Below are 25,360 nucleotides of genomic sequence, written 5' to 3' on the forward strand. Positions count from 1 at the left end.
ATGCACCCATCCCATGTCCCTTTTTATTAAAGGAAATTGGAAATTATTTCTCATTCTACTTCCACTTCCCAAATCTACACTACTATGTGTTGTTCTATCACATAATTCCCAGTAAAACACATGGAAGTTTGTGCTTGAAATGTGACAAAATGAGATTAAGTTCAAAAGCGATGAAAACATATCCAAAGGAAAATAGATGCATTTTAAAGAACTTGCTAACATTAAGCATCTGGTTTCTATGAGACTAATGAGTTGACATTTTTGCCAGGAAGTCCAAAGCATCAAGTACTCAACTCAACTAAGGTCAAAAGGCTTGCCCAATACGGACTTAATAGGTGATGCAACGACAGCAGATGATCTTGGACTTTTTCCAAGTTTCTAAAAGACCCAACAGCAGAAGTAAAACCAAGCAAACAAAAAGGAAAAGCACCACAGACTCAATATGCAAACTAGCTTTTCTAAAAGCAAAGCCCTGCAGATGTGAAAAGACAGAATAGTTTATTACCATCAACCAGGTTTAACATTAGAAATATGCAGAGCAGGCAAAGCTTTATCATTGCTGTACGCATTAAATTTTAATAAACACTTTACAAGTCAACAAAATAATAAAAACTGTAAAAATGCCTCTAATTTACAGTGAAGAGGGAAAATAATTAAAAGTAAGAGTCAGCATATTAAATTAATAATAATTACACCTTCAGTTTGTTGTTACCTGCCAGGCTTATATGCCATCTTTTATTGAACACACATTTCTGTGGCTGGATAATGGAAAGACTCATCTGGTCCAAGGTCAGCAGAGTGAATGAACAATTAACTTGTTGAGCATCTTCTATGTTACCGTGGTTACAAACACCTACAAGTTTTAAAAGTAGTCCAACACCTCAATTTTTCCCTCCAACAGAAAAGGAGAACAAGCTGCAAATAAGCACTAAATTAACAGTTTGATATTAGTAAGTAGGCAAAGCAGACCATCTTAAATTCCCCTTCTTAAAAGGGTTCAATATGCATCTGTATGCATCTGTTTTGGTTTTGATTTTTGTCCTCGAAAGGTTAACTTCCACCTCTGTCTTTCCCTCCACGGATAAACAAAAAAGTCACTTATGAAACTTAGAGCTGTCCTCTGAGAACAGCTCAGCTCAGATCAGATCAGATGACTTTAGTTTCTCTTTTCATTTTATTGTTCAGAGGCACAAACTGATTTTCACATTTCTCTCTCCAGCGTACAATAATCAGAAAGTGAAAATCTGTTTATAGCCGTTAGTCCTGCAGTCAAACCTGTTTTCACCTTACAGGAAGAGCAGATGAAAAAACTGATGAAGAAACAGATGACCTTCTGCGAAGAGGCACCTGATGATCATATGTGTTGTCCACCTGAAAGCAAACTCAGTTACATCTAGTGACGTCACAGCGCTCTGGACAAAACAGTCACCGCTGAGGACAGGTGACTCAGGTGTGTTTCTTTGCGGCGGGAGGTCTGGTCACAGCGCCCTCTCCCATTGTCTTCCTCCCCTTCTTCCCTTCGTCTCCGCCAGCATTAAATCCTCCACCGAAACTACCTGAGATGAGGGAAACCAGATGAAGAACAACAACATGTAAAAGTTTGATTAAGGTATTTTGTGTTCGGAAACAAAGAGTGCCAAGTATTCACATTTTGTCACATTACAACCACAAGCTTCAATTAATATTCTTAGGATTTTATGTGACAGACCAACACAAAGCAGTCACAGTGTTCTGTGAGAACATCAGAGAACAAACAGCGTCATGAAGACCAAGGAACACAGTGGACAGGACAGAGAGAAATGTGTAGAGATGTCTAAAGCAGGGATTGCTTGTACGACAATGCACACAGCTCTGGTCAGCTCTGGTCAATATACATTGAGGAAAATAAGTATTTGAACACCCTGCAAATTTGCAAGTTCTCCCACTTAGAAATCATGGAGGGATCTGAAATTTTCATCTTAGGTGCATGTCCACTGTGAGACATAATCTAAAAAAGAAAAATCTGGAAATCCCAATGCATGATTTTTAAAATAATTTATTTATGTGTTACTGCTGCAAATAAGTATTTGAACACCTGCCAATCAGCAAAAATTGTGGCCCTCACAGACCTGTTAGCCCACCTCTACTTCATTTATTTTTCTAAACTAGAAGCACCTGTTTGAAGTCGTTAGCTGCATAAAGACACCTGTCCACCCCACACAATCAGTTAGACTCTTAACTACTAACACGGCTAAGACCAAAGAGCTGTCCACAGACACCAGAGACAAAACTGTAGACCTCCACAAGGCTGGAAAGGCCTACGGAGCAATTACCAAGCAGCTTGGAGAAAAAAGATCAACTGTTGGAGTAATTATTAGAAAATGGAAGAAGCTAAACATGACTGTCAATCTCCCTCAGACTGGGGCTCCATGCAAAGTCTCACCTCGTGGCGTATCAATGATCCTAAGAAAGGTGAGGAATCAGCCCAGAACTAGACGGGAGGCGCTGGTCAATGACCCGAAGAGAGCTGGCACCACTGTTTCCAAGGTTACTGTTGGTAATACACTCAGACGTCATAGTTTAAATCCAAAGCCAAAAATCCCTGCTGCAGTTTGTGTAAACTTGGTCAAAAACAACAGGAAACGTTTGACCTCTGTAATTCCAAACAAAGGCTATTGTACCGAATATTAACATTGATTTTCACATGTGTTTAAATACCCTTTTGCAGCAGTAACACACAAATAAATTATAAAAAAATCATACATTGTGATTTCCGGATTTTTTTGTTTTGTTAGATTATGTCTCTCACAGTGGACATGCACCTAAGATGAAAATTTCAGACCCCTCCATGATTTCTTTTTTATCATTTAACTTTTTATTGCCACTTCCAAAACTGCTGACATACAGAACAAATATGAAGAATTCACATTCAATGTTCCGCAAAACAAAAGCAAGAAAAAAAAACCCAAAAAACTTTTGCTTGGGAGCTATTTTTCTAAGAATCTTCTTGACAAGTCCTGTTTGTCAAGTTCTTTTTCTATCCTTGGTCGCTGTCTTTGGTTTTAAATAACGTCCATTTAATCCACTTTTCTTCCATTTGTGTTTGTTGTAGTCCCTCCGTGATTTCTAAGTGGGAGAACTTGCAAAGTCGCAGGGTGTTCAAATACTTATTTTTCTCACTTTATCGTCTGAAATGGAAAAAGACAAGGGGCCCAGGGTAACTCTGGAGGAGCTGCAGAGATCAATAGCTCAGGCGGGAGAATCTGCCAACAGGACAGCTTTTAGCTGTGCACTTCACAAATCTATGGAAGAGTGACAATAAGAAATCATGCTTGCAGTTCATCATGAACCATGTAGTGGACAAAGCACACAGGAAAGTTGGTCAGAGTTGATAGGAAGATGGATGGAGCTACGGGTTCATCTTCCAGCAGGGCAGCGACCCTAAACACACAGCCAGAACTACAATACAATAGCTAACACGAAAGCATGGTTATGTGTTGCTATGGCCCAGTCAAAGTCCAGATTTAAATTAATCTGAGAATCTGTGGGAAAAAAAAACAACTTGATAATTGATGCTCTCAGACGCTCTCCATCCCATCTGAGTTTGAACAACATTGCAAAGGCCAGTAGATAAATCTTTCAGTCTGTAGATGTGCAAAACTAGTACGTACCACAGAAGACTTGCAGCTGGAGGTGCAGCAAAATGTGGTTCTATAAAGCAGCGCCTCAGGGAGGCTGAATATATATTATAAATAAAAAATTTAAAACCATGCACCATTTTCCTTCCACTCCACAACTATACACTACTATGTGTTGGTATAGCACATGAAGTCCCGGTGAATACATTGCAGTTTGTGGTTGTAACAGGAGAAAATGTGAAAAAATTCTAGGGGTATTAATAGTTTTGTAAGAGAATGTTTACTGTAAGAATTCATTTATTTCATAGGGTTTTTTCCAACTTGCATGTGCGAGAAAGCGCTTTAGGGACCTCATTCAGACAAGAGGCAGACAACTCAGCCACTGTCCAATTACTGCAAATTGGTAGACGTCCAAAGGACTTTGGTTTAATGGGTGTGTGTGTGTGTGTGTGTAATGTGTGTATTTGTGTGTGTATCTAGTTTCAGTTTCAGGTATGGTGAACTGAGACATTTAGTCATGGGGAGATTTTAAAAGCAATCTTTGTATCATTTTGCTAATAATACTTGTGATTTAGATAAAGATCGGGTTCCTGGGGCATTAGTACAGATTAAACATTGAGAAATGAAGCAGATGTATATGATGTGCCAATTACTAATACAGAAAGATTACGTGTATGTGTGAGTGTGTGTGTGTGAGCCTTGCCTGGTGGAGGTACGTTCTCATCAGCCCACTGGAAGAAGCCACACTGCTGGTCTCTAGGTTTCCCACAGGTGTGGAACATCCGGCCCTTGTTCGGGCCGTCCTTCTGTACTGTGCGTTTCACAGCGGTGTCGTTACAGTTGCACATGGTCTGCCCCATATGTCCTGCTGTGCCGGCATCATGCCCTCTGGATATGTTTCCGAACCCTAACGAGGGCCTTGGAGGCTAAGGGGTCCTCTGTGCCGACAGCAGAGGCCCTCTGCTCTGCTGCGGCGCCCCCTGCTGACTTGGTTGATCTGCCCACAGAAAGAAATTGCAGGTCTCGGAGTTGCACTTGTAGAATTGACGACCTTGGTTGGGACCGTCTTTGTGCACAGTCAGGAGGAGAGCATCCTGACCACAGTTGCACACAACTGCATCACTGCTGGGATCTACGCAAATACTGCTGCCACCCAGCGGAGGTGTTGGCTGTGGGGTCCAAGCAGGAACAGCAGGAAGGGAAGAGCGAGGATTTGAGCTTGGAGCTCTGGGCGGTTGTGGTCTAGGGGGCCTTGGAGGTGGAGGATCATCTCCTGCACCTCCTCCCCACCCTCCATTCCGTCCTGCAGCATCCCCTGGTCCTCTGCTTCCCCCTCCGCCTCCTCTGAGGAGGAGGGGGTAGCAGAGGACTTGAGGTACTTGAGGTCCAGCACCTCAGAGGAGGTACTTGAGGAACAGCACTTATCGGAGTGTCTCGTCGCAGCCACCAATGCAGCCGACAAATTCCAGAGGCATCATGGGAGGCAGGCTGCCTCTGCGGAACTTGAACTTCACCCTGAAAAAGTCGAGACACACAGGATCCAAATTTAGTGGTGTCCAGAACCGAGCCCACAGAGGAAACAAGATAAAAAAAGCATCAGTTAGAATAAAAAGGTCTACAACTGCCTCCCCTCTTTAAACCCAAAAAACTAACCTTAGCAGCAAAGCATACTTGGTCTTTGAAATAAAGACAGCTTAAGTTTTATATAAATGATCATTCAAAAAGTTGATCATGCAAAGTTAGTTACATTTTGTCATGTTAAAACCACAAACTACACTGTGTTGTGTTGGGATTTTACTTGACAGGCCAACACAAAGTAGTGAGTAATTATGAAATGAAGGTAAAATAATACATCAGTTTTATTTTCTTTGTTCAAAGCTGCAGATATTATGGGGAATATCCTAATAGCTATTTACCCATTCTTTGTTGTAAAACAGCTTAAACACAGTCAGATTTCTTGGAGAGTGTCTGAAGAGCACATTTCAAGTCTTGCCACAATTTTCTCAATTGGATTTAGGTCTGGACTTTGACTAGGCCATTCGAATGCATGGGAATGAAAAAATCATTCCACTGTAGCTTTGTTATCATCCATCTGGACATGACACTTTCTTCTACGTGTTTGTTGTGTCCCCTGCTTAACTTCCTATGGCCTTCTTCCAACAATGGGTTGCTTCTTCCTCTTGATCTCTGCAGCTCCACCAGAGTTAACATGGGCTTGTTGATTGCCTCTATGTCAAATGTTCTCTTTGCTCAGCCTGCCAGTTTAGCGGCATCAAAGAAGAGGGGGGCTAAACACAAATGCACACCACACTTTACAGATTCTTTTCAGAAAAAAAAATATTATTTTGTAATTATTTTTTAGTAGTTATTTTGCCTCATTCCAATATGCAATTATACTCTTATGAAGTTCTTTAAGTGTATTAAATTCATGTTCAAGGAGGTATCATATGCTGATGGGATTTTTTCCATTTTTAAGCAGATTTAGTTTATCCAGCTGTCACACATATTTAATGTTTCACACATAAAACTGTTAAAACTAGTCTCTCTAAGTGTTACTACATACATAAACATGATTTATTTTAACGTGATTTCTTTTGGTAAAAGAGCGGGAGCCCTGCAGGTTCTTCAGAGCAGCGGGGCCACAGACTAATGAGCTAAGCTGAAAAACACTAGGTGACCACAACACAATCGAGAGGCAAAGACGCTTAAACAGACCCTCTGATATTCTCGATTAGCCCGAGCCAGCTGTAGCCAACCACAGATGCACACAACCCACCCAAAAATCAGGAGGATAAGTTTCTGAGATAGACACGGCTTAGTCCGACATGTGCTGCTGAAGTTACCCAACTGATTAGAGAATAATGTTGCTTTTGAACAAACGCTGAAGCTCAACTTTGAGCTCTGTACAGCTTGGTTGCTATGGTAATGCAAGCTGGTGTGGAGCTCTTTGGCTCGCTCTGAGCGAGCGTGCCCTATATTTGGACTGAGCTGAGGCCAGTGCTCAGGAGGTTAACGCCTACTTGTTCAAACAAGAGTTTACACAGATTACTTGCACCAGTGAGGCCGCTGCAAGCTTTTGTTGTTGCTGTTGTCACAGTTCAGAGGGAACTGAAGGTACTCCAAGCAAAAGTCCCAACAGTACATTAGTGTAGCTCCTGTAGGCCTGTATGGTGTTGAGAACAGAATAGGTTGTATTTACTCCTGAACATTAAGGCAGTGATGATCTGCAATGAGAATAAGTATTTGATACGCTGCCAATTTTGCAGGTTTTCCCACCTGCAAAGGACCTACAAGTCTTTGATTTTTATCATAGGTACTCTTAAACTGAGTGACGAAATCTAAAACAAAAATCCAGAAAATCACATTGTGTGATTTTTAAGTAATTATTTGCATTTCATTGTATTTGATAGTATTTGATACATCAGAAAAACAAAACTTAATATTTGGTACAGAAACCTTTGTTTGCGATTACAGATATCAAATGTTTCCTGTAGTTCTTGACCAGGTTTGCAGACACAGCAGCAGGGATTTTGGACCACTCCTCCTTACAGGTCTTCTCTAGATCCTCCAGGTTTCGGGGCTGTCGCTGGGCAATGTGGACTTTCAGCTCCTCCAAAGATTTTTAGTTGTGTTCAGGTCTGGAGACTGGCTAGACCACTCCAGGACCTTGAGATGCTTCTTACAGAGCCACTCCTTAGTTGCCATGGCTGTGTGCTTTGGATCATTGTCATGCTTGAAGACCCAGCCACGACCCATCTTCAATGCTCTTACTGAGGGAAGGAGGTTGTTGGCTAAGATCTCCTGATACATGGCTCCATCCATCCTCCCCTCAATACGGTGCAGTCATTCTGTCCCTTTTTCAGAAAAGTATCTCCAAAGAATGATGTTTCCACCTCCATGCTTCATGGTAGGGATGGTGTTCTTGGGGTTGTACTCATCCTTCTTCTTCCTCCAAACACGGCGAGTGGAGTTCAGACCAAAAAGCTCTATTTTGTCTCATCAGACCACATGACCTTCTCCCATTCCTCCTCTGGATCATCCAGATGATTCATCATTGGCCAACTTCAGACGGGCATGAACATGCGCTGGCTTGAGCAGGGGGACCTTGCGTGCGCTGCAGGCATTGAATCCATGGCGGCGTAGCGTGTTACTAATGGTCTTCTTTGAGACTGTGATCCCAGCTCTCTTCAGGTCATTGACTAGGTCCTGCCGTGTAGTTCTGGGCTGATCCCTCACCTTCCTCATGACCATTGATCTCACCTCGTGGAGTGAGATCTTGCATGGAGCTCTTAGACCAAGGGAAATTGACCCTCATCTTGAACTTCTTCCATTTTCTTATAATTGCATCAACAGTTGTTGCCTTCTCACCAACCTGCTTGGCTATTTTCCTGTAGCCCATCCCAGCCTTGTGCAGTTCTACTATTTGATCCCTGATGTCCTCACACAGCTCTCTGGTCTTGGCCATGGTGGAGAAGTTGGAGTTTGTTTGATTGAGTGTGTGGACAGGTGTCTTTTAGACAGATAACGAGTTCAAACAGGTGCAGTTAATACAAGTGATGAGTGGAGAAGAACTAACAGGTCTGTGAGAGCTGGGATTGTGACTGGTTGGCAGGTGATCAAATACTTATGTCATGCAATAAAATGCTAATTAATTACTTAAAAATCACACAATGTGATTGTGGTTTTTTGTTTTAGATTCCGTCTCTCACAGATGAAGAGTATCTATGATAAAAATTAACAACTTCTACATGCTTTGCAAGTAGGAAAACCTGCAAAATCAGCAGTGTATCAAATACTTGTTCTCCACACTGTATAATAGATGGAGTGGACATCTTTTTTAAAAGCTCTTGCTAAAAAGCTACTGTCCGTCTCAGTAGTTGTGTCCTTTGGGCAAGACACTTCACCTAACTTGCCTGCTGATGGTGGTCAGAGGGTTCAGTGGGACCAATTGTAGCCCCACCTTTGTCAGTCAGCCCCAGGGCAGCTGTAGGTACAATGTAGCCTGTCACTGTCAGTGTGTGAATGGGTGGATGACTGGTTGTAGTATAAAGAGCTTTGGGGTGTCTGGGTACTTGATAAAGAGCTATACCAGTTCAGGCCATCTTCAATTTTTGTAAGAATGTTATAGATAAAAATGTGCAGCAGGCTCTCTGATAGAGGTAGTAGTTTTGAAACTAACATAAAATGAAGCAATTATAAATTTATACCAATTCATGTGCCTGACCCTTATCTGATATTTATTACTCAAACATTCTCCATAAAAGTACATTCTGTTGGTTGATTAATTAATGAACTGAAAAAGGTGGGTGTAGTTTTAAACAATTTACTGAATAGAATAAAGGGAACATTCTGATCTCTCTTTGATTACTTGGTGTATCTCTACTGTAATCTGCTCATTGATTTAGTTTATATTAAGTAATAAATAAATAAAAGCTGGACTTCCCTGGCTGTAACTTTTAATGTGTCACAACAGTTTCTACTGAATTTAGCAGCAAACAAATGCCTTTATTACCTTTTTAACCACAGCAGTCCAACAGGGAGCCGGAGTGAAACAATTCACAGGGACGTCCCCATGTTGACACAAATATGCCATCATACTTCCCCTTACATCGCTGTGATGGACAAACAGCACCAGAAAAAACCCTTTTTCTTTTGGAAATTTTAATGAATCTAGGGACAGATTAAACAGCCAAAACAACTTCCTGAAACCTAAAGTGGTTTGTAAGTTATTTTTCTGTGTGTTGTCTCTTTTTAAGATATTAGATCCAGTGGAAGGGTCATATAAGGGTACTTAACTAAGCCTGTTGTTTGCTGCTTTTCTAGAGTGAATCTAAAGAAATATAGTTTGGCGTAACGTCAATACTCACATGTGAATGGGGCTTGGTTGACAAGTGGGACAAATACTGTCGTCCCTGCTGACCTCCAGCACCATGTCAGGGAACCACAATGCTGTCTTACAGGCTGGGTAGCCCACACATGTCAGGAACTTACTGCAGATACAAACACAGAGCCAGCAGGTCAGATAAAAACTGTTAACTTATCAGTCAATTATGCTCAGACTCATTTAACAAAACAGAATTGTTCAGATTTGCACTCCAGATAATTTAAAATATGAACAACAGACTTAAATTTCTAATATTGTAACATTTTTGAAACTCAAAAAAAATAAAAAAAATAAAACAATGATTATTTTTCATGACTCCTATGCTACGCGCACAAGGTCTGTTATTAAAGTTGTTTTTTGGTTCTGCTTGTTGTTCCTGTTGACATTTCTATGCCTGAGCTGCCAATTTCAGATTTTTACTTTTTAAAAATAAAAAGTAAAAATCTGAAAAGTGTGGCATGTATTTGTATTCAGTTCCTTTACTCCACATAACTGACCAAAACTGAGCTTTTTGGCCTACATGTAAAACTCTTTACTCGCCGCATATCACTATAAACACACAATCCCCACTGTGAAACATGATGGTGGCAGCATCATGCTGTGGGGATGCTTCTCTCCAGTGGGGGCATGGAAGCTGATCAGAGTTGACTGGAAGATGGATGGAGCTAAAAACAGGGTTATACTTGAAGAAAACCAGTTAAAGGCTGCTAAACCCTTAAGACTGGAGCAGAGATTCACCTTTCAGCAGGACAGTGACCCCAAACATACAGCCAGCGCTACGGTGGAATGTTCAGATCAAAGCAAATTCCTGTTTTAAAATGGTCTAGTCAAAGTCCAGAACCAAATCCTATTACGAATCTTTGGCAAGACTTGAAAAATAATCTATGAACATCCGGCTGTATGGTGGTATTACAAAGTATTGACTCGGAGAATACAGGTGCACACAACACCTTTCTGATTAATAATAATTATAATGATTTTCTGAAAGCCATGCTGTAGCATGTTCCTTCTGCTTCACAGTTATGTACTACTTTGTGTTGCTTCATCACATCAAATCTCAATTAAATATGCTGAAGTTTGTGGTTGTAAAGTTACATAATGTGGAAATAAATACTTATGCATGCTTTTGTAAACAAGCTAAAACAAAGCTGAAGTAAGACCATGTGTACAGAAACACCTGCTGCCTCTGGAGGAAGATTAAAATATGAGTAGTTATGTCTCAGAAGAATCATTAAATGTAGATTAGTTAGAGTTAGTTTGTGCTCTTGTTCTTCCTCTGCTCTGACCTGTTTCCCTCCCTCTTCTTCTTCAGCACCATGTCCTGACCACAGTTTGGACACTTCCTCACAGGCAGCGGGATCTCCATGTCCTGCTGCTCTGCCTCAGGGATCTCATGAGCTGCACCCAGGTAAGGTGACAGGGCTTCATCCAACCTGAAGAAACAGAAGAACACAAAGAATGCAGGATGCCAACCTACTCCATCATTCTATCGTTTAAAACAAACAGATCAAGTTATAATAGAATTTAAAGTGCAACTAACTTCTTTGCTTTCCTAACAGACTCTATGAAGACAGTTTTGTATTTCTGGATGTGATGCTGCAGCACACTCTGCTTGTCCTTCCTGCCCTCAGACACCAGTTTGAGATCGGCCTCCAGTTCAGCACGGAGGTCCGGTTTGGACATCTCGTAACCCATGGAGTTGTAACCTGAACTCACAATTACAAGGAGTGACAACATGTAATAGCTCAACAGTTCACACAGCCGGCTGATACCTATGGTATGGACATGTGTGCACAGCTACCCTCCACTAGTCCCATGCCAAGCTCTCCTGGGAGGAACCTCTGGTCCGCTGTCAAACCAACATACATGCGACTCTTAATGGTCTCGATATGGTCTGCGTGGGTGGCATCGGTACCTGTGAGATACACAATTAGTGTAGAAAATGCACCAACATCTGGAACAAACATCTATGACGATTCAAATAAAGTAGCTGCTTTTAAGTTCAGGATGTTGATTAGTTGCCTTGTTTTTTCTACCCATAGAACAATCTTCCATGTTAACCTGGGTCTCTTTTCTGGACTGACCTATAGCTGCTATGAACTCTGAATATTCTTTGTTTTTCTTTCCAAGAGAAAGCACTTCTGGTCCACTGCTTCTGCATTTTTCTGTCTTTTTATTATAATATAAACATTTTACAAAACTTCTAGATTATTACAATATAAAAGTCCTTAACATGCTTGCTGCTGCTTTTAACTTGGAGTACTCTCTTCAGGGTTCCTACCCCCACCCAAATTATGCAAAATTATTCATTTTGCCAGACTAAAATTTCCAGTGTTCCCAATAATTTATAAAAATCGAATCTAAGTTACCAATACATAACCATGTATTTATGGTAGATATTTCTACAGTACTGAAGCTTTGAATAAAACCAAAGACTGAAGTCTGGAAATACAAGCATTTTTCCATACTCGTATTTATTTTTTTGTCCATACATATTGAGACCTAAAAAATACTTTAAATTAAATTCCATACTTTCTTAAACTGTTATTTCCATAGAAAGTACTTGTGGCTCCAGTGCTTTAATGATGTTATTCCCTCTATTAACTGTGTGTACGTGCTTAGCTGTTTCTCCCCATAGAAAGTACTCCTGGGCCAAGGATGCTTGATTTAACTGTGTCTTTTTCCTAGACAAAGTTCTTAACAGAGCTATTGCTTCCATTAACACTGTGTACTCGTGGAAAGTACCACAGGCCCAATGCCTCTGTGTTTCACTGACTTTTTCATAGGAAAAGTCATTAATAGCGTTATTGCTTTTAGGTTCTTGATCTCTTTTTTTCCCACAGAAAGTATTTGTGGCTCAAGTACCAATGCCGTGCTTCTCCATCAGCGATATGAGGTCGGCTTCGGTGAGCAGCTGAGGTGGACTGGTCTGTCCATCCACCATCTCAATAGCAGAGGGCTGGAACTGGGAGCCCTGCTCATACACTGGTATCAGCTAAAAAAAACAAATTTTCCTGAATTAGTCACTTAAAGGGAGCAAGAGGAAGTTAGTAATAATGACCACAATTTAAGCAGTTATTTCATTATTAAAAGGTATACCTACCTTTGTACTCCACCTCTCGTACGGGTAAACATCCAGGTAATTCCTGGCAATAATCATGAGTCCAGATGTGGAGAACCTTTCTTGAGCAATTTCTATGTCCACCACGGTCTCATGCCCCAAAGCATCCTGGGATACGCAGGCCAGGAAGTGCCGGACAATGAACTCATACACACGTCCTTCGTTGCCCTGGAAACAGGATACACAATCGAGATTCTAAGTGAATCTACAACATTCTGGACATTTGAGTGCTAAACATTTACCGAACTGGGTTTTAGTATCTACATGATCCACAAATCCTGAAACAACATGATGATCAGACTGGAGCAATAAGCAATAAAGTTTGAAATGTATCACTCTTGTCCTCAGTTTTCTCTGTTCCACCGATATCCCAAACTACAATTACGAAAAGCCAGTTTCATACCTTTGCAGACTTTTTAAGCCAGCCTAAAAATTCAGTTTCCATTTAATTCAGTTTATTTACAGAGCGCCTATTCACAACAAATGTCATCTCAAGGCACTTTACAAAAAAAAAGTCGATTCAATGGCATCAAACCAACAGATCCCTTTCAGATTGATCCTAGTTTTCAAACAATGCAGTTTATTATTCAAATGAGTTAAACGGTTTTCTATGTCAGGAAACCCAGCAGATTGCATCGAGTCAGTGACTTTGCAGAGTTCACTCCTCCTGGATGAGCATGTAGCGACAGCGGGATGGAGAACTCCGCTTTAACAGGAAGAAACCTCCAGCAGATCCAGAACCTGGCTCAGTGTGAGCAGCTGTCTAACCCTGCAGACTGTTTCACAAGATCAAAGTTCACAAACAGTGACTGTGATTTGTAAAGTTCTCTTTCACTTAAAAAAAGGGGACACATAAATCACTTATTTTCCCCAAATAGATGCATATGTAAATCTTCTTCTTTTTATTAATTTGCAAAATGCAAAAAAAGTTGCATTTTTAGTTGCTCAGACTATATATGAAATTCCTGGGCCAACTCTCTGCAATGCATGATTTAAAATATATTCCAATAAACTACATGCTTGCATAAAACAAAGCTCAAAACAAATAATTAAAACATTGTCTCAGTATTAGACAAGGGACAAGTTTTAACTTTAACATTTTCAGCCATATCATTCGTGTGGTTTGAAATCATTCTAATAAAATTGCGGGAGTGCAGAGTACAGCTGTCTGTTAAGCAGCTATCGGAGCAGATAGCCTGACTAATTAACCAGCTGATAACAGCTTGTCATACTTGTGTTACTCAATAAAGAGCATAAAAGCACAAAGAAATAAAATATACAATAAAATACAATCAAGTAACAATAAAGAAGTGTTAAACATAACATTATTAAAACTCGTAGTCTTAATCAATTGGTTAAATAACTTTAGCAGCAGTAGAAATAATTGGTGTCTTTCTGTTTTAAATAAAAAACTTAAATAATGTTTTACTTTTTTGTCTGAAATTGTTGCATCTATACAACAAGGTTCTGGTGTTTTTAGTCAAGGTTACCTTACTGTAAGAATCTCATACAGGCCCATGATTACTCAGTACAACATTTCAAAAGTAAGTACTTGCTAAAACACTTCAGTGCACATTTTTTGCCCAATGAACAAATGAAAGAAAAAAAGACAATGGATGAAAACAAAGATGTGAATTAACCCACCTGCAGTGTGTTGGTGTACTTGGTGGGGTGTATGGGAGGGTGGGCCTGGTCAGAGTTTTTGCCCTGCCGTGGGTTGGGGCCCCCAGGCTGGTCCAGCACCCGCTGGGCGAAGGTTCCCCACTCTGGACTCTGTGCCTGCTGCTCCACCAGGGATGCGAGGGGAAGGTTTGCAAGAAATATGTTTGTTTCTGTGCGAGGGTAGCTGATAAACCTAAGCAGGAAAAAAATGCAGTGTCAAGTCATGGAGATGATGCTGTGCAAAACCCCAGATGCATGTTTATAAATGCAAAATAGTTTGACAATCAGGTAAAGAAAAAGGACATTTGACTGTGACTAAGGCGGCTTTGGGCTGGTGTGGTGAACCAAGTAAAGATTTAGCGGCTTGGACTAAGACCACACTTGCCTCTCTGAGAGGCAGCACATACAGTGTGTCATACCCACCCTTGAGTGTAAAGCTTTTCAGCAATCTTCATGGTCTCTTTGGCGTTTATTCTGAGCTTCCTAGATGCCAGTTTCTCCAGTTCCTGCAGGCCAGATAAACATAGAAGAAGTTGCAAACAAGAAAGAGACATTTTATTATCTCCCACCTGCATTTGATGTAGTTTGCACCATGAACAGATGAGTTTTTAATGCTGGAGCTTACATTATTTGTGTGGGACTGTGTTTTTTTTTTTTTTTGGGGTTTCATCATCTTACCACAGTGTCCAAAGGCAGCGGTCTCCATTTGCTTTTGGGTTTGCTCGTTACTGAGGTGACTGTTGCCATGGGATCCTGGAAATAAATTATAATATATTCTGTTTCCACATGTTATTTTTAAACCATTTTTATTCACACAAGTCAGCAACGTTTTCAAAATGGACCGCGGTGTGTTGCTCGTAAAATACACCTCTGTATGCTTACATCAGAGAGTAGACACACACAGACTGCTGGCGTTGGTTTAATGTGCAAGTTCTACTATCACCAGGGAGTTCTTGGACACCAATTAAAAGCAATCATTTACAGAAAACTAAATATCATAGTAATTTAAAAAACAATTGGTCAAGTCATGGCTTCTAACCTTCATAACCTTCTAACCCTCCTTTTAGTCAGGAAACAGTTAAGCATCTAGAAAAAATGGTCAGGTTTGGATGTAACACAGTGCACATCTAGACCAGCGTTGGATATGTGAATATTTTTACTTGAACAGAGCTGGCACGTCAAGAACGGGTGCTTGTGCATAACGAATAGAGAAACAGTGTTGTCAGGCAGTTTCCAGAGCATCTTACAGTCAGTGACAACAGTGAGTTGTGACAGCAGCCAGCGTGACATGGTTCACATTTTAGACATGCATGAGTCTGGAAGGTGCAACACACACAGAGGCCTCAAAGGCCTGATGCAAAAGTATTCACACCCCTTGAGTGTGTTCATATTTTGTCACCACAAACTTCCGTTTACAATACACAGATTTTTTTAGATATATCAGCGCAATGTGGTGAATAATTGTGAAGAGGAAAGAAAATGATGATCTAAAAAGTGCGATGTGCATTTGTATTCAGCCCCCTGTACTCTGATGCCCCCTAAATAAAATTGTGTGCGACCAGCCGCAGTCAGAAGTCACCGAAAAATTCAAATTCAAAAATACTTTATTAATCCCAAAAATTAAATAAATCAGATCATTCATTCTGAGTGCTTTTCTTAGCGCTCAGATGTTTTATCAATAAATGTAGATCCCTATAAAGAGGAATGCTTCTCAGTGTGTCGGGAGTAGCAGGAAATGCAATAGTTAACATTCAGATGTGGTTAACTGTTTGTTATCAGTGCACAACATCCAGCTTAGGGTTTGGCAGCTGCCATAAAAGAAACCTTTTTTAAATGTAAATGTGATTTTGTATCCAGCCAACACCCAACTGGGTGTAGAAGTCTGTGGAGGAATATTTTTTTCTATGTTTATGTCTTAGCCTCCGCCTCTGTGATTTTTTCTTTTAAATTCGATCTCTCTTCTTAAGTGGGTGAGTTTTTGCCGTTCTGCACACCCACACGGACCCTTATTACGTCTTTCTATCTTTACAAGGACTTTGCATTGATTTCCATTCGTTTTTATGGCCTAACCCTAACTCAATTCACACCTTAGTCCTAAACCTAACCCCTAACCCCAAAACAGCCGTTCTTCTTATGGGGTCTAGGATTTGGGTCCCATGAGAGGCAGTGGATCCTCACAATGTAGTATATGTTGGAAAAATGGGCCAAATGCTAGAACACTCACACTGTGGTTTTTTTTTTTTTTTAGAAATACCGAATGCCATCTGAAGTAATAGGTACCAGCTTTAAGTTCATGAAAGGAATGCAGTGAATAAAAAATGTAATTGATTATAGATTCTTGGCTGCTTTATGACTACAATGGATGTATTAAAGTCTGCAGTCATTTGGAGCCCTGTTACAGTGAAATGTAAATGCAACCCCCCCAACGAGCTAACCTTGAATAAACAGAAGTATAGAAATAATAGCCAGCCTGTGATAGAGTGTGCGAGGCGCTCTGTCCTGATTCTGCCTTCTGACACTCACAGCTCGCTCTGTGGGAAACAGTGAAAAACTAGCTGAGTGATAATTACAGGGCTCGTCAGCCTCGCTGGGAAAGAATAAGTGTTTCTTTTGATGACGCTCCTAGATTCAGACGACACCTCTTCTGTTCTGTCGTCAGTGAGTGAAACCACTCGGGATTTAGAGCTCAAACGTGATGAAGCTGGATCAACAAACAGAAGATTAGAAAGATGATCCAACCTCACTCAGTCTGAGCACAAACCTCAGAAAAACAGAATGTTTAAGGTGTACAGGGGGGCAATACTGAATGTTGTTGGTATGCAGGAAACTTCATCATTATGTCGTAATATAGATTGTTTTTTTCAGCCATTCTGTGTTCAGATTTGTTGTTCTGGTGAAGCTGCTGGGAAACCTGACAAACACCAAAAAATACTTTGGTATAAGAAAGTACGATACAGACTTAAAACCTCTATAATGTTATTTTAAGACATTAATTGCGATAACGATAAAAATAACAATCCCAACCATACTGTCCGTTTTTCAAACAATCATCAATTATAGTTTATCATCGCAATTACCCATCCCTTTTAAATAAGGAGTACCGTAGTTCAATGATTCACTCAGTAGGTTTAGTCAAAGGTTCTTCTGCAGGGCTGCAGGATATGAGCAAAGCTGGAAATTGCAATTTTATTCTAGTGTCAATATTAACGGCAACTGATACACAATTTCTGTGTTTTCATTAATCGCAATGTCTCAACCACCCTGACATTTTGGGCATCAGGGATGGTGAAAGTCTCTCAAACAGGACAAAAATATTGTTGCCATGCAGAACTTACATGCATGGTGATTAAAATACAGTATCTTGAGATTGTGACGCTGATGACTGCGATTCAATATAGTGTGCAGCTCTACTCTTCCATCCATCCATCCATCCATCCATCGGTTCCCAGATCAGGCAAGCTTCTCTCCACAACTATACCTTGAGCTCCTGTCCATGAACACCACAAACAGGATCAATGACAAGGGGCAAGGAGTCCAACGCTTACTGGGAGCAGGTTCGACATCATGCCGGGAATGCAGACGCAGCTCCTGCTTTGAGCCCATAAGGTTGGGATGGGCAGCAACCCCTCACGTAATACCTTGGGGACACAGTTGTAGTATAATTTCCCAGGGAGGCCGAGACGTGTGACCTCTTGATAATTGGAACACACTCTCTGGTCCCCTTTCTTAAAAATTGGGACCACCACGGGACTGTATGGCACAGCTGCAAACCTACTAAAACATGACCGCCCACCTAATCTGATAGGCTGACCAAAGAGAGCACTGATTGAAGAAGAAACCAATAGGCCCATGGTAACTCTTTAGGAGGAATTTGTGGAAAAACGTGAAGATCGATGGTAATTGACACTCTCCATCTAACCTGGGCGAGCTTGAACTATTTTGCAAAGAAAAATGGGGACAAATTTCAGCTTCTGGATGTGCAAACCTTCTCGAGAAATACCACAAGAATTGACGCAGAAGACCTAAACACACAGCCTGATCACACGACATGCTCTAAGAAACTGGAGCATACCTCCATGCAGATCTGGTAGAGCACCAGGCAAGCTGTGTGGTGGAAGAGACGTTTTCTCTTCCAACTGAACTCAACGCAGTCCTCTTCCACCTCATGGAGCACTGAAACAAAGACAGATAAGATAAGATTGACCATACTATCAAAGTTTTAAACCAAACATAATTATCAACTTTTATTCTTACCTTTAATCTTATAGAAAGTCTCGGGTATAAAGGCCTGAATGGCTTTAAACCGCTCCACCACAAATCCTAGAGTGGGAAACTGACAGCTGCCATATGAGATCAGCTGATTAGCCAAGGATTTGGGGAAGATCTTCTGCAGGCGAAGCGTCTGGAACCGAGTAAAGGACGCACCTGAAGATGATCAGCATAATCACAGGGTTACATTGAGGGGTAGATTGATAAGGTTTATATTTTCAGACAAACTCTAGAGTTACAACTTATGATAAACGAGTCCCAGATGCTTTCATATTTAGCTGAATAGATGTTTTCTTTTATTTAAGGTTTATTGCAAGCCAGACAATGCTTGAGCTGCCATCCCGGTCGGTTCCAAAGTTTAACACCACACACTTCATGTAAAACTCTCACAGCACGTTTTTGGAGTATAAAGAGGGGATGTACTAAACTTTTAGAGTTACTGCCCCAAATTCTATACTGTAAGTTAAATCGGGCAAAACTAATATGCAATACAATAAGTGCAGTGGATTATTTTCCAAGAAGTATTTAACCTTGTTAATAATTGAGACACTTTTAGAAATTGTACTTTGTATGTGTCTGATTTGTGGTTTTTAGCTCCATTTGTTGTCAATAGGTATTTCCACAAATTTAATTTCTGACACGGTATCAATACCAACACCATCTATATTTATTACTGAGTTTAAATTTTCCTTGTACTTTCAAAAGAACATTATTTTAGTTTTATTTAAATTAAGAGATAATTTAATATCCATCCATGATTTTAGTTTAAGTAGTTCATTATTTACATTTTACATTATTTCACTATAACTATCACTAGAGTAAAATATATTGGTGTCATCAGCAACTAGAATTAAATGTAATAACTTGGATACATTAGATAAATTATTAATATATACATTAAACAACTTTGGACCAAATAGAGATCCCTATGGGACCCCACAAGCCCAATGCCCAAACACCCAGATCAATTATGGCCTGTGATGTTGACCTAGCTGACCTAAAACCATACTGACATTAATTATAATATGTTTATCTATAAATTTCTCTAATTTATTATTGAAGAGTTTTTCTAAACTTTTAGAAAACAGAGAGCAGAGAAACTGCTCTATAGTTAGTGGAAATGTGGAATTACTAGTGCAATTTTTATTTTATTTGGAAAAGTTCCAAATAAACTTGGCTGCACGGTGGGGCAGTTGGTTGCAGCAAGAAGGTCCCGGGTTCGATTCCCGGCTGGGGGTCTTTCTGCATGGAGTTTGCAAGTTCTCCCCGTGCATGTGTGGGTTCTCTCCGGGTTCCTCCCACAGTCCAAAAACATGACTGTCGATTGGTATCTCTAAATTGCCCTTAGGTGTGACTGAGTGTGTGCGTGGTTGTTTGTCGTGTGTGTGTCTCTGTTGCGCTGCGATGGACTGGCGACTTGTCCAGGGTGCACCCCGATGACTGGAAACGTTCCGGCTTGAAATGATAGGTTACATATATAGGTTAATGGTTTAGAGATACAATGTATAATTCCGTTTACTAATATCATATCTATATTAAAACAATCAGTAGATGATTTTTTGTTCTTAGACTTTTTAATAATATGTATTAATTCTACATTAGTTACTCCAGACAGAAACATCATCTTTGAATTTATTTCTATGGATGAATTATCAAATTTATTGCTTACACACTCAGGGATTTTATCTGCCCAGTCTGGCCCAACATTTACATAAAACTTATTGAAACTACCTACAATTTCATTCATATTATAGTTCTCACTGTTCTTATCAATAAAGTATTCTGGATATGTATTTTTTTGTATTCCACTTAATACCAATATTTAGTATTCCTCAGAGCCTTTTAGTTGTATTCTTGTGTAATGTAATTTCTTATTAGTTCTTATAATATCAGTCAATTTGTTTTTATATATTTTATATCTATGTTCAGATTCTTTAGCCCTTAATCTGATGAATTGTCCACAAAGAATTTTTTAAACCCCTGGTAAACCATCGACATTTTATAAATGTGTTGTTTTTACTAAATTGTCGAACTGGACTATTTTTATTGTATCCTGAACTAAAAACACCTCAAAATTTATCAAAAGCACAATCCGCCGCTTTCTTTATGTATACAGTATTCCAGTCTTGTTCTGTTCAGTTGGAACAAAGGGAGTTAATTACGTCTTCAGTTCTCACTTGTTTATATATGGGTTTTTTGGGGTGCTTTGTGGTACTTAACAGTTATATCATCAGCATATCAGGTATATCACAAATCATCAGGCCACTGACATTAGTAGACTCCATATTATTTGTATAAATGTCAATGAGAGTAGCACTGTCCAATGTAATTCTACTGCGTTTTGTAATAGTTGGAAATAGACTCATACTGTACATCCTGTTGATTTATTCATCAGTTGTTTCATGATTATTTGGATTTATCAAATCAATATTATAATCCCCACAGATAAATATTTTTTGTTACCTATTTTTGAAAATGTTTTTTCCACCCACTCTGTAAGTATTACCAAAGTGGAGCCTGGTGACCTATATAAACAACTCACAATAATGTTTTTATTTTTCATTGAGTATTTCCATTGTTATGCATTCAAATACACAATTTATTGTTGATGTCATATTTTCAATTACTTGAAATCTGAATGTTTTATAAACATATTTAGCAACCGTCTAACTCGAAATTAATTCCAATATCTTCATTAAACCATGTCTCTGATATTGCTATAATACCAAATGGCTGAACAAATTGTTGTAAATATTTTTTGATAATATTAAAGTTTGAGTACATGTTTCTACTATTGAAATGAAGAACTGAGAATTTCCGTTCTGATTTCACAGAATTATTATAATCATCTTCAGTGTAGTAGTTGCAATCATTAGTAATTAGATGCTAAAACTTGTTATCAGGGTCCAGTTCATCTTCTAAGTCAAATGCATTGTGTTCAGTGTACTCAATCGATTTCAGTTCCCAGTGCTCGGAATCCAGTATCCTTTGTTGTGTCCCTAAATCATTGGATGAAATATGACTGGCTGCCATTGTAAACGGTTGCATTTCTCCTCATTAATATGTGACATTCCTAAATGTTTTATTTTCATACACCAGACGTTAATGAATGTATTCATTTCATTTACTTTCAGTTAATGCTTCCATTTTAATAAGCAGCATTTATTCTACCTTATCTATATTTGTCTAAATCTTCGAGTTCTTTAACAATCGGAACTCTGGTTCCGTCCTTGGGTCGCATCATCGCCTTACAATTTCTGATCCATATTGCTTTAATTTTGTTGTTTCTTAAGAATATATGCATGTTTGGCAATTTCAGCTGGAGTCAAGTGCTCATTTAAGTAAATCTCAGTATCCTTAAGTTTTTTTTTTGCTTGTTTAAGTAACTCAATATTATGCTTTCTGTTCCAGAACCTGTAGCAGGTTTTGCCTTCTCATCCTTGTTTGGATCGTGTGACAGGCTTTGATGCAACTACTCTGGATGGACATGTTCCTATTTTGCTGTTCAAATGTTTCTAGTTCAACTGGTGCATACTCTCCATCCTCCCTATCGGTTGATACAGCTCTTCCATATGTTCAGTGTTTTTGTTTCCAGTCCTTGTATAATTATGTTATTCACTCTTGAATATTGTTCCAGATCATCCATTCTTTTTTTCCCAAATTTTCAATTTTAAAAAAATCTTTTTTTTAATCTTTATTCTATGTTTTTATGTTTAATGGAGCAGTCGCCACTTTACCTATCCGTAAATCCAGCTCCTGCCGGACATCCACAGCATCGCTGATGTTAACGTTGGGCTCGGTCAGCGTCTCACACGCTCTTTGAATTGAGTTGGGAGTGATCTCAGAAAACTTTGCCCGAAAGAATTGCAAATTGGGTTTCACTAAAGAAAATAAAGCATACACAGGAATAACGTGCAATTACCAAACCCTGGTTGTGGACAAATATAAACATTTAGCACTCTCCATCATGATTTATATCAACACACAGTCCTACTACCTGCTTTACAAACATCAATGATTTCAAAGCCGATGTTTTCTCCCTCCCGATCACAGTCAGTCCAGATGATCACAGCCTGGCACTGCCTCGCTTCCTTCTCTAGAGTCCGCTACAGAGAACAAAACAGAACACAAAATGCAGAGGAAAAAAAAAGGAGAAACTTTCTGCCTTATTCCAAAATATTATTAAGGTGTGATAACACTGTACCATAACTTAACAAATGTTAATAATCCAATGAAACTACTCCAGGTGACATTCTAAAATTTCAGAGTATAAAACATAATTATTGACCACTGATACAAAGGAGCTGGATTGAAATACAGATAGTTACGTATTCTATTATAAAAACTGACAAATTTGGCTGCTTCAAAATATTTCTGGTTGCAAAAAACACAGACCGGCGTGATGTAGAAACTAAAGCAGTTTTGAAACTATAGATGGCAAGTTTCTAGCAGATGGATAGGATCAGTCTGATGTAATATTCCAATCTTAAATGTCGTGTTTTCATTAGGCTGTAAGCGCAAAATCATAAGTAACAAAAATAAAGGCTTGAAACTATCAGTTGGTGTGCAATTGATCTATATAATGTGTTTCCCTTAATGAGCCAAGTTACTGAAATAAATGAACCTTTCAACAATATTCACTGAAAGGGTCTGTATTATTCTGCACAATAGACACTTGAAAACTACAACCAAATCTAGCAGGTGTTTATTCTATATTTTGCATAAGTGTATGTATAAAAATCTAAATAACATTTAACATATAGCATAACATCATTGCTGATAATAGTGTAAAAACATAGGATTTTTTTCTTAATACAAAAATCTCATACCGCCCCATGCTTTGTTGGGACTTTCCTCCTCAATTCATTCAGGCTATATGAACAAATATGGATGCTTAATGAAATGCAAGGTGACATGTTTTGGTGTTTTTTTTTTTTCTCTAACTCCTACACATACCTTGATTTGTGTCATGTTGTCTGGGCAATACTTCTCTACCTCTGCATCAAACAGCAACACGGGATTGCAGCTGTGCCTTGGAGGAGAAGGGACACAACTTCCACTGTTAAAACACTCAGCTGAGGCAACCATATTCAACTGAAGGCTTATTTGTTTAAACTTGCCATTTCTGGAAAGGTGCTTTGAACTCCAGGCCCAGCAAATGGCCTGACACTGAAGTCATCGTCACTGTCACATTCTGGTGTGAGATCAGGACAACAATCAGAGTAATCAGGGTGAATGAGGATGAGATGTTCAGGTGCATGTGTGGGTTGCTCACCTGGCCAAAAAGATGATATTCATACTCGTATATTTTATTAAACTTCGAAAATCCTTCCCTCTACAACAGATAAACATATTATGAGTTGTACTGACAAATAAACATAAGCCAATACAGTTATATTTACACAACAATAGAAATAGCAGAAACGTGTCGCTATTTTTTTATTTTATTTTAGACTATTTCAGATTGCAATGATGTCAACTCTATATTTAAAAGCTTTAGTAACGGTGAATGTCTAATCAGCTGTGACTGACCCTCCGGGCTCTGCCGGTGGACATGATCTCAGAGATGCCCTTGGCTGCGTCGTTCTTCTCGGCGACGCACAGGACCCGTCTGATCTGACCCCGGCTGCGAATCATGTTTTCCCCCTTCGCTGTGTCCGAGCACCAGCCGCTCCGTGCCGCCCAGAAAAAGCTCGGCCTTACCCGCGGTAATCTGGATCTAAGCGTCAATCTGCCGAGGAGGTGCGCTAATAGCATGCCTGGCCGCTGTCACATGAAGAAGTAGCGGCTCCTCTCGGACAGCCTCCCCGCTGCTGCTGTTCCTCCGCACCGTTAGCATGTTAGCTAGCGGTGCTGGTTAAAGCCATACTGCCGCAGCTCTCAGAAAGTTTCCCAAACAGCTGAAACATTTTCTTCAGCAGAACACTTTCTCTTTTTATCTATGAGAAATAGTTTTAAAAAAGAAAAAAAAACTAAATACTAAGGTTTATAATCTTCTTAATAAAATGAAGCGAATCGAACTCAGACAGATTGACACAGTTAGCCTTGTTTACAAAATCCGCGCCTGACAGTCAAAGCTACCGTAAAGCAGACCGAAAAAGTGTCGTAAAGTCACCAGTCTAAAACGTCGAGTCGATTTAAGGGAAATTAGTAATCATCATTTTATCCACGAATTATAATAACGGTACTCATTATATTTTATCTTTGTTTTTAAAAATCTGTACGCATTTATTTTTAACGCATGAACATAAATTAATAATGATCTTTATTCAATGAAAGCTGCAAGCTACATAGAAATTTAGCTGCTAAATAAATACAGTTTTCCAATATTAATCACCGAAAAAAAATAACGAATTCCTCAACAGTGTAAACTTTGTGGACTAAAAACTTTCTTCATTGAAAACAAACTTTTTCTGGACAAAAACTAGAGTAAAACTAAATAAAAACTCACAAAGAACAGCTAAAACTATAAGAAAATTAATAATAAAAAATAAAAAAACAGAACAGATGAAAATATTAGAGAATTAAATCCAGTCTTATCTAATTGTAGCTCTATGGAAAGGCAGGACATGCTGAAAAAGACTTAATCTAAAATTGTTTCAAATTGAAAGTAAATGAGCCCATTTCTTTCCAAAACTTGACTTCCATTCAGTCCCAAGAGAATTGTGGCACCTTGGTGCAAAGACATGATTACTACTCTATGACTCTAAGTTTCATTTGACAAAATTTACAATAAATGTAACAGAAATGTAAAAACTGCATACCCTACATATGATTAAATTATGAGTTACTTTTTAGCAAAATATT

At 39.3% G+C, this 25,360-nt stretch overlaps 1 protein-coding gene across 1 annotated transcript; it reads right to left on the bottom strand.

The window, feature by feature from the left end:
- Positions 1-481: 481 nt before the first annotated feature.
- Positions 482-24,635, bottom strand: LOC124864236 (DNA topoisomerase 3-alpha-like). The gene is given in 20 exon segments (XM_047358925.1): positions 482-1,556; positions 4,321-4,959; positions 5,011-5,132; positions 9,485-9,607; positions 10,788-10,934; positions 11,042-11,207; positions 11,303-11,416; positions 12,367-12,496; positions 12,605-12,790; positions 14,267-14,477; positions 14,708-14,790; positions 14,963-15,037; positions 18,357-18,457; positions 18,539-18,709; positions 22,291-22,434; positions 22,551-22,659; positions 23,510-23,585; positions 23,674-23,747; positions 23,829-23,888; positions 24,086-24,635. Coding segments are annotated over 20 exon segments (3,066 nt in total). The 5' UTR covers positions 24,311-24,635; the 3' UTR covers positions 482-1,446.
- Between the last annotated feature and the right edge of the window lie 725 nt (positions 24,636-25,360).

Source organism: Girardinichthys multiradiatus, chromosome Y (assembly GCF_021462225.1).
Source record: "Girardinichthys multiradiatus isolate DD_20200921_A chromosome Y, DD_fGirMul_XY1, whole genome shotgun sequence".
NCBI classification, from domain to species: domain Eukaryota; kingdom Metazoa; phylum Chordata; class Actinopteri; order Cyprinodontiformes; family Goodeidae; genus Girardinichthys; species Girardinichthys multiradiatus.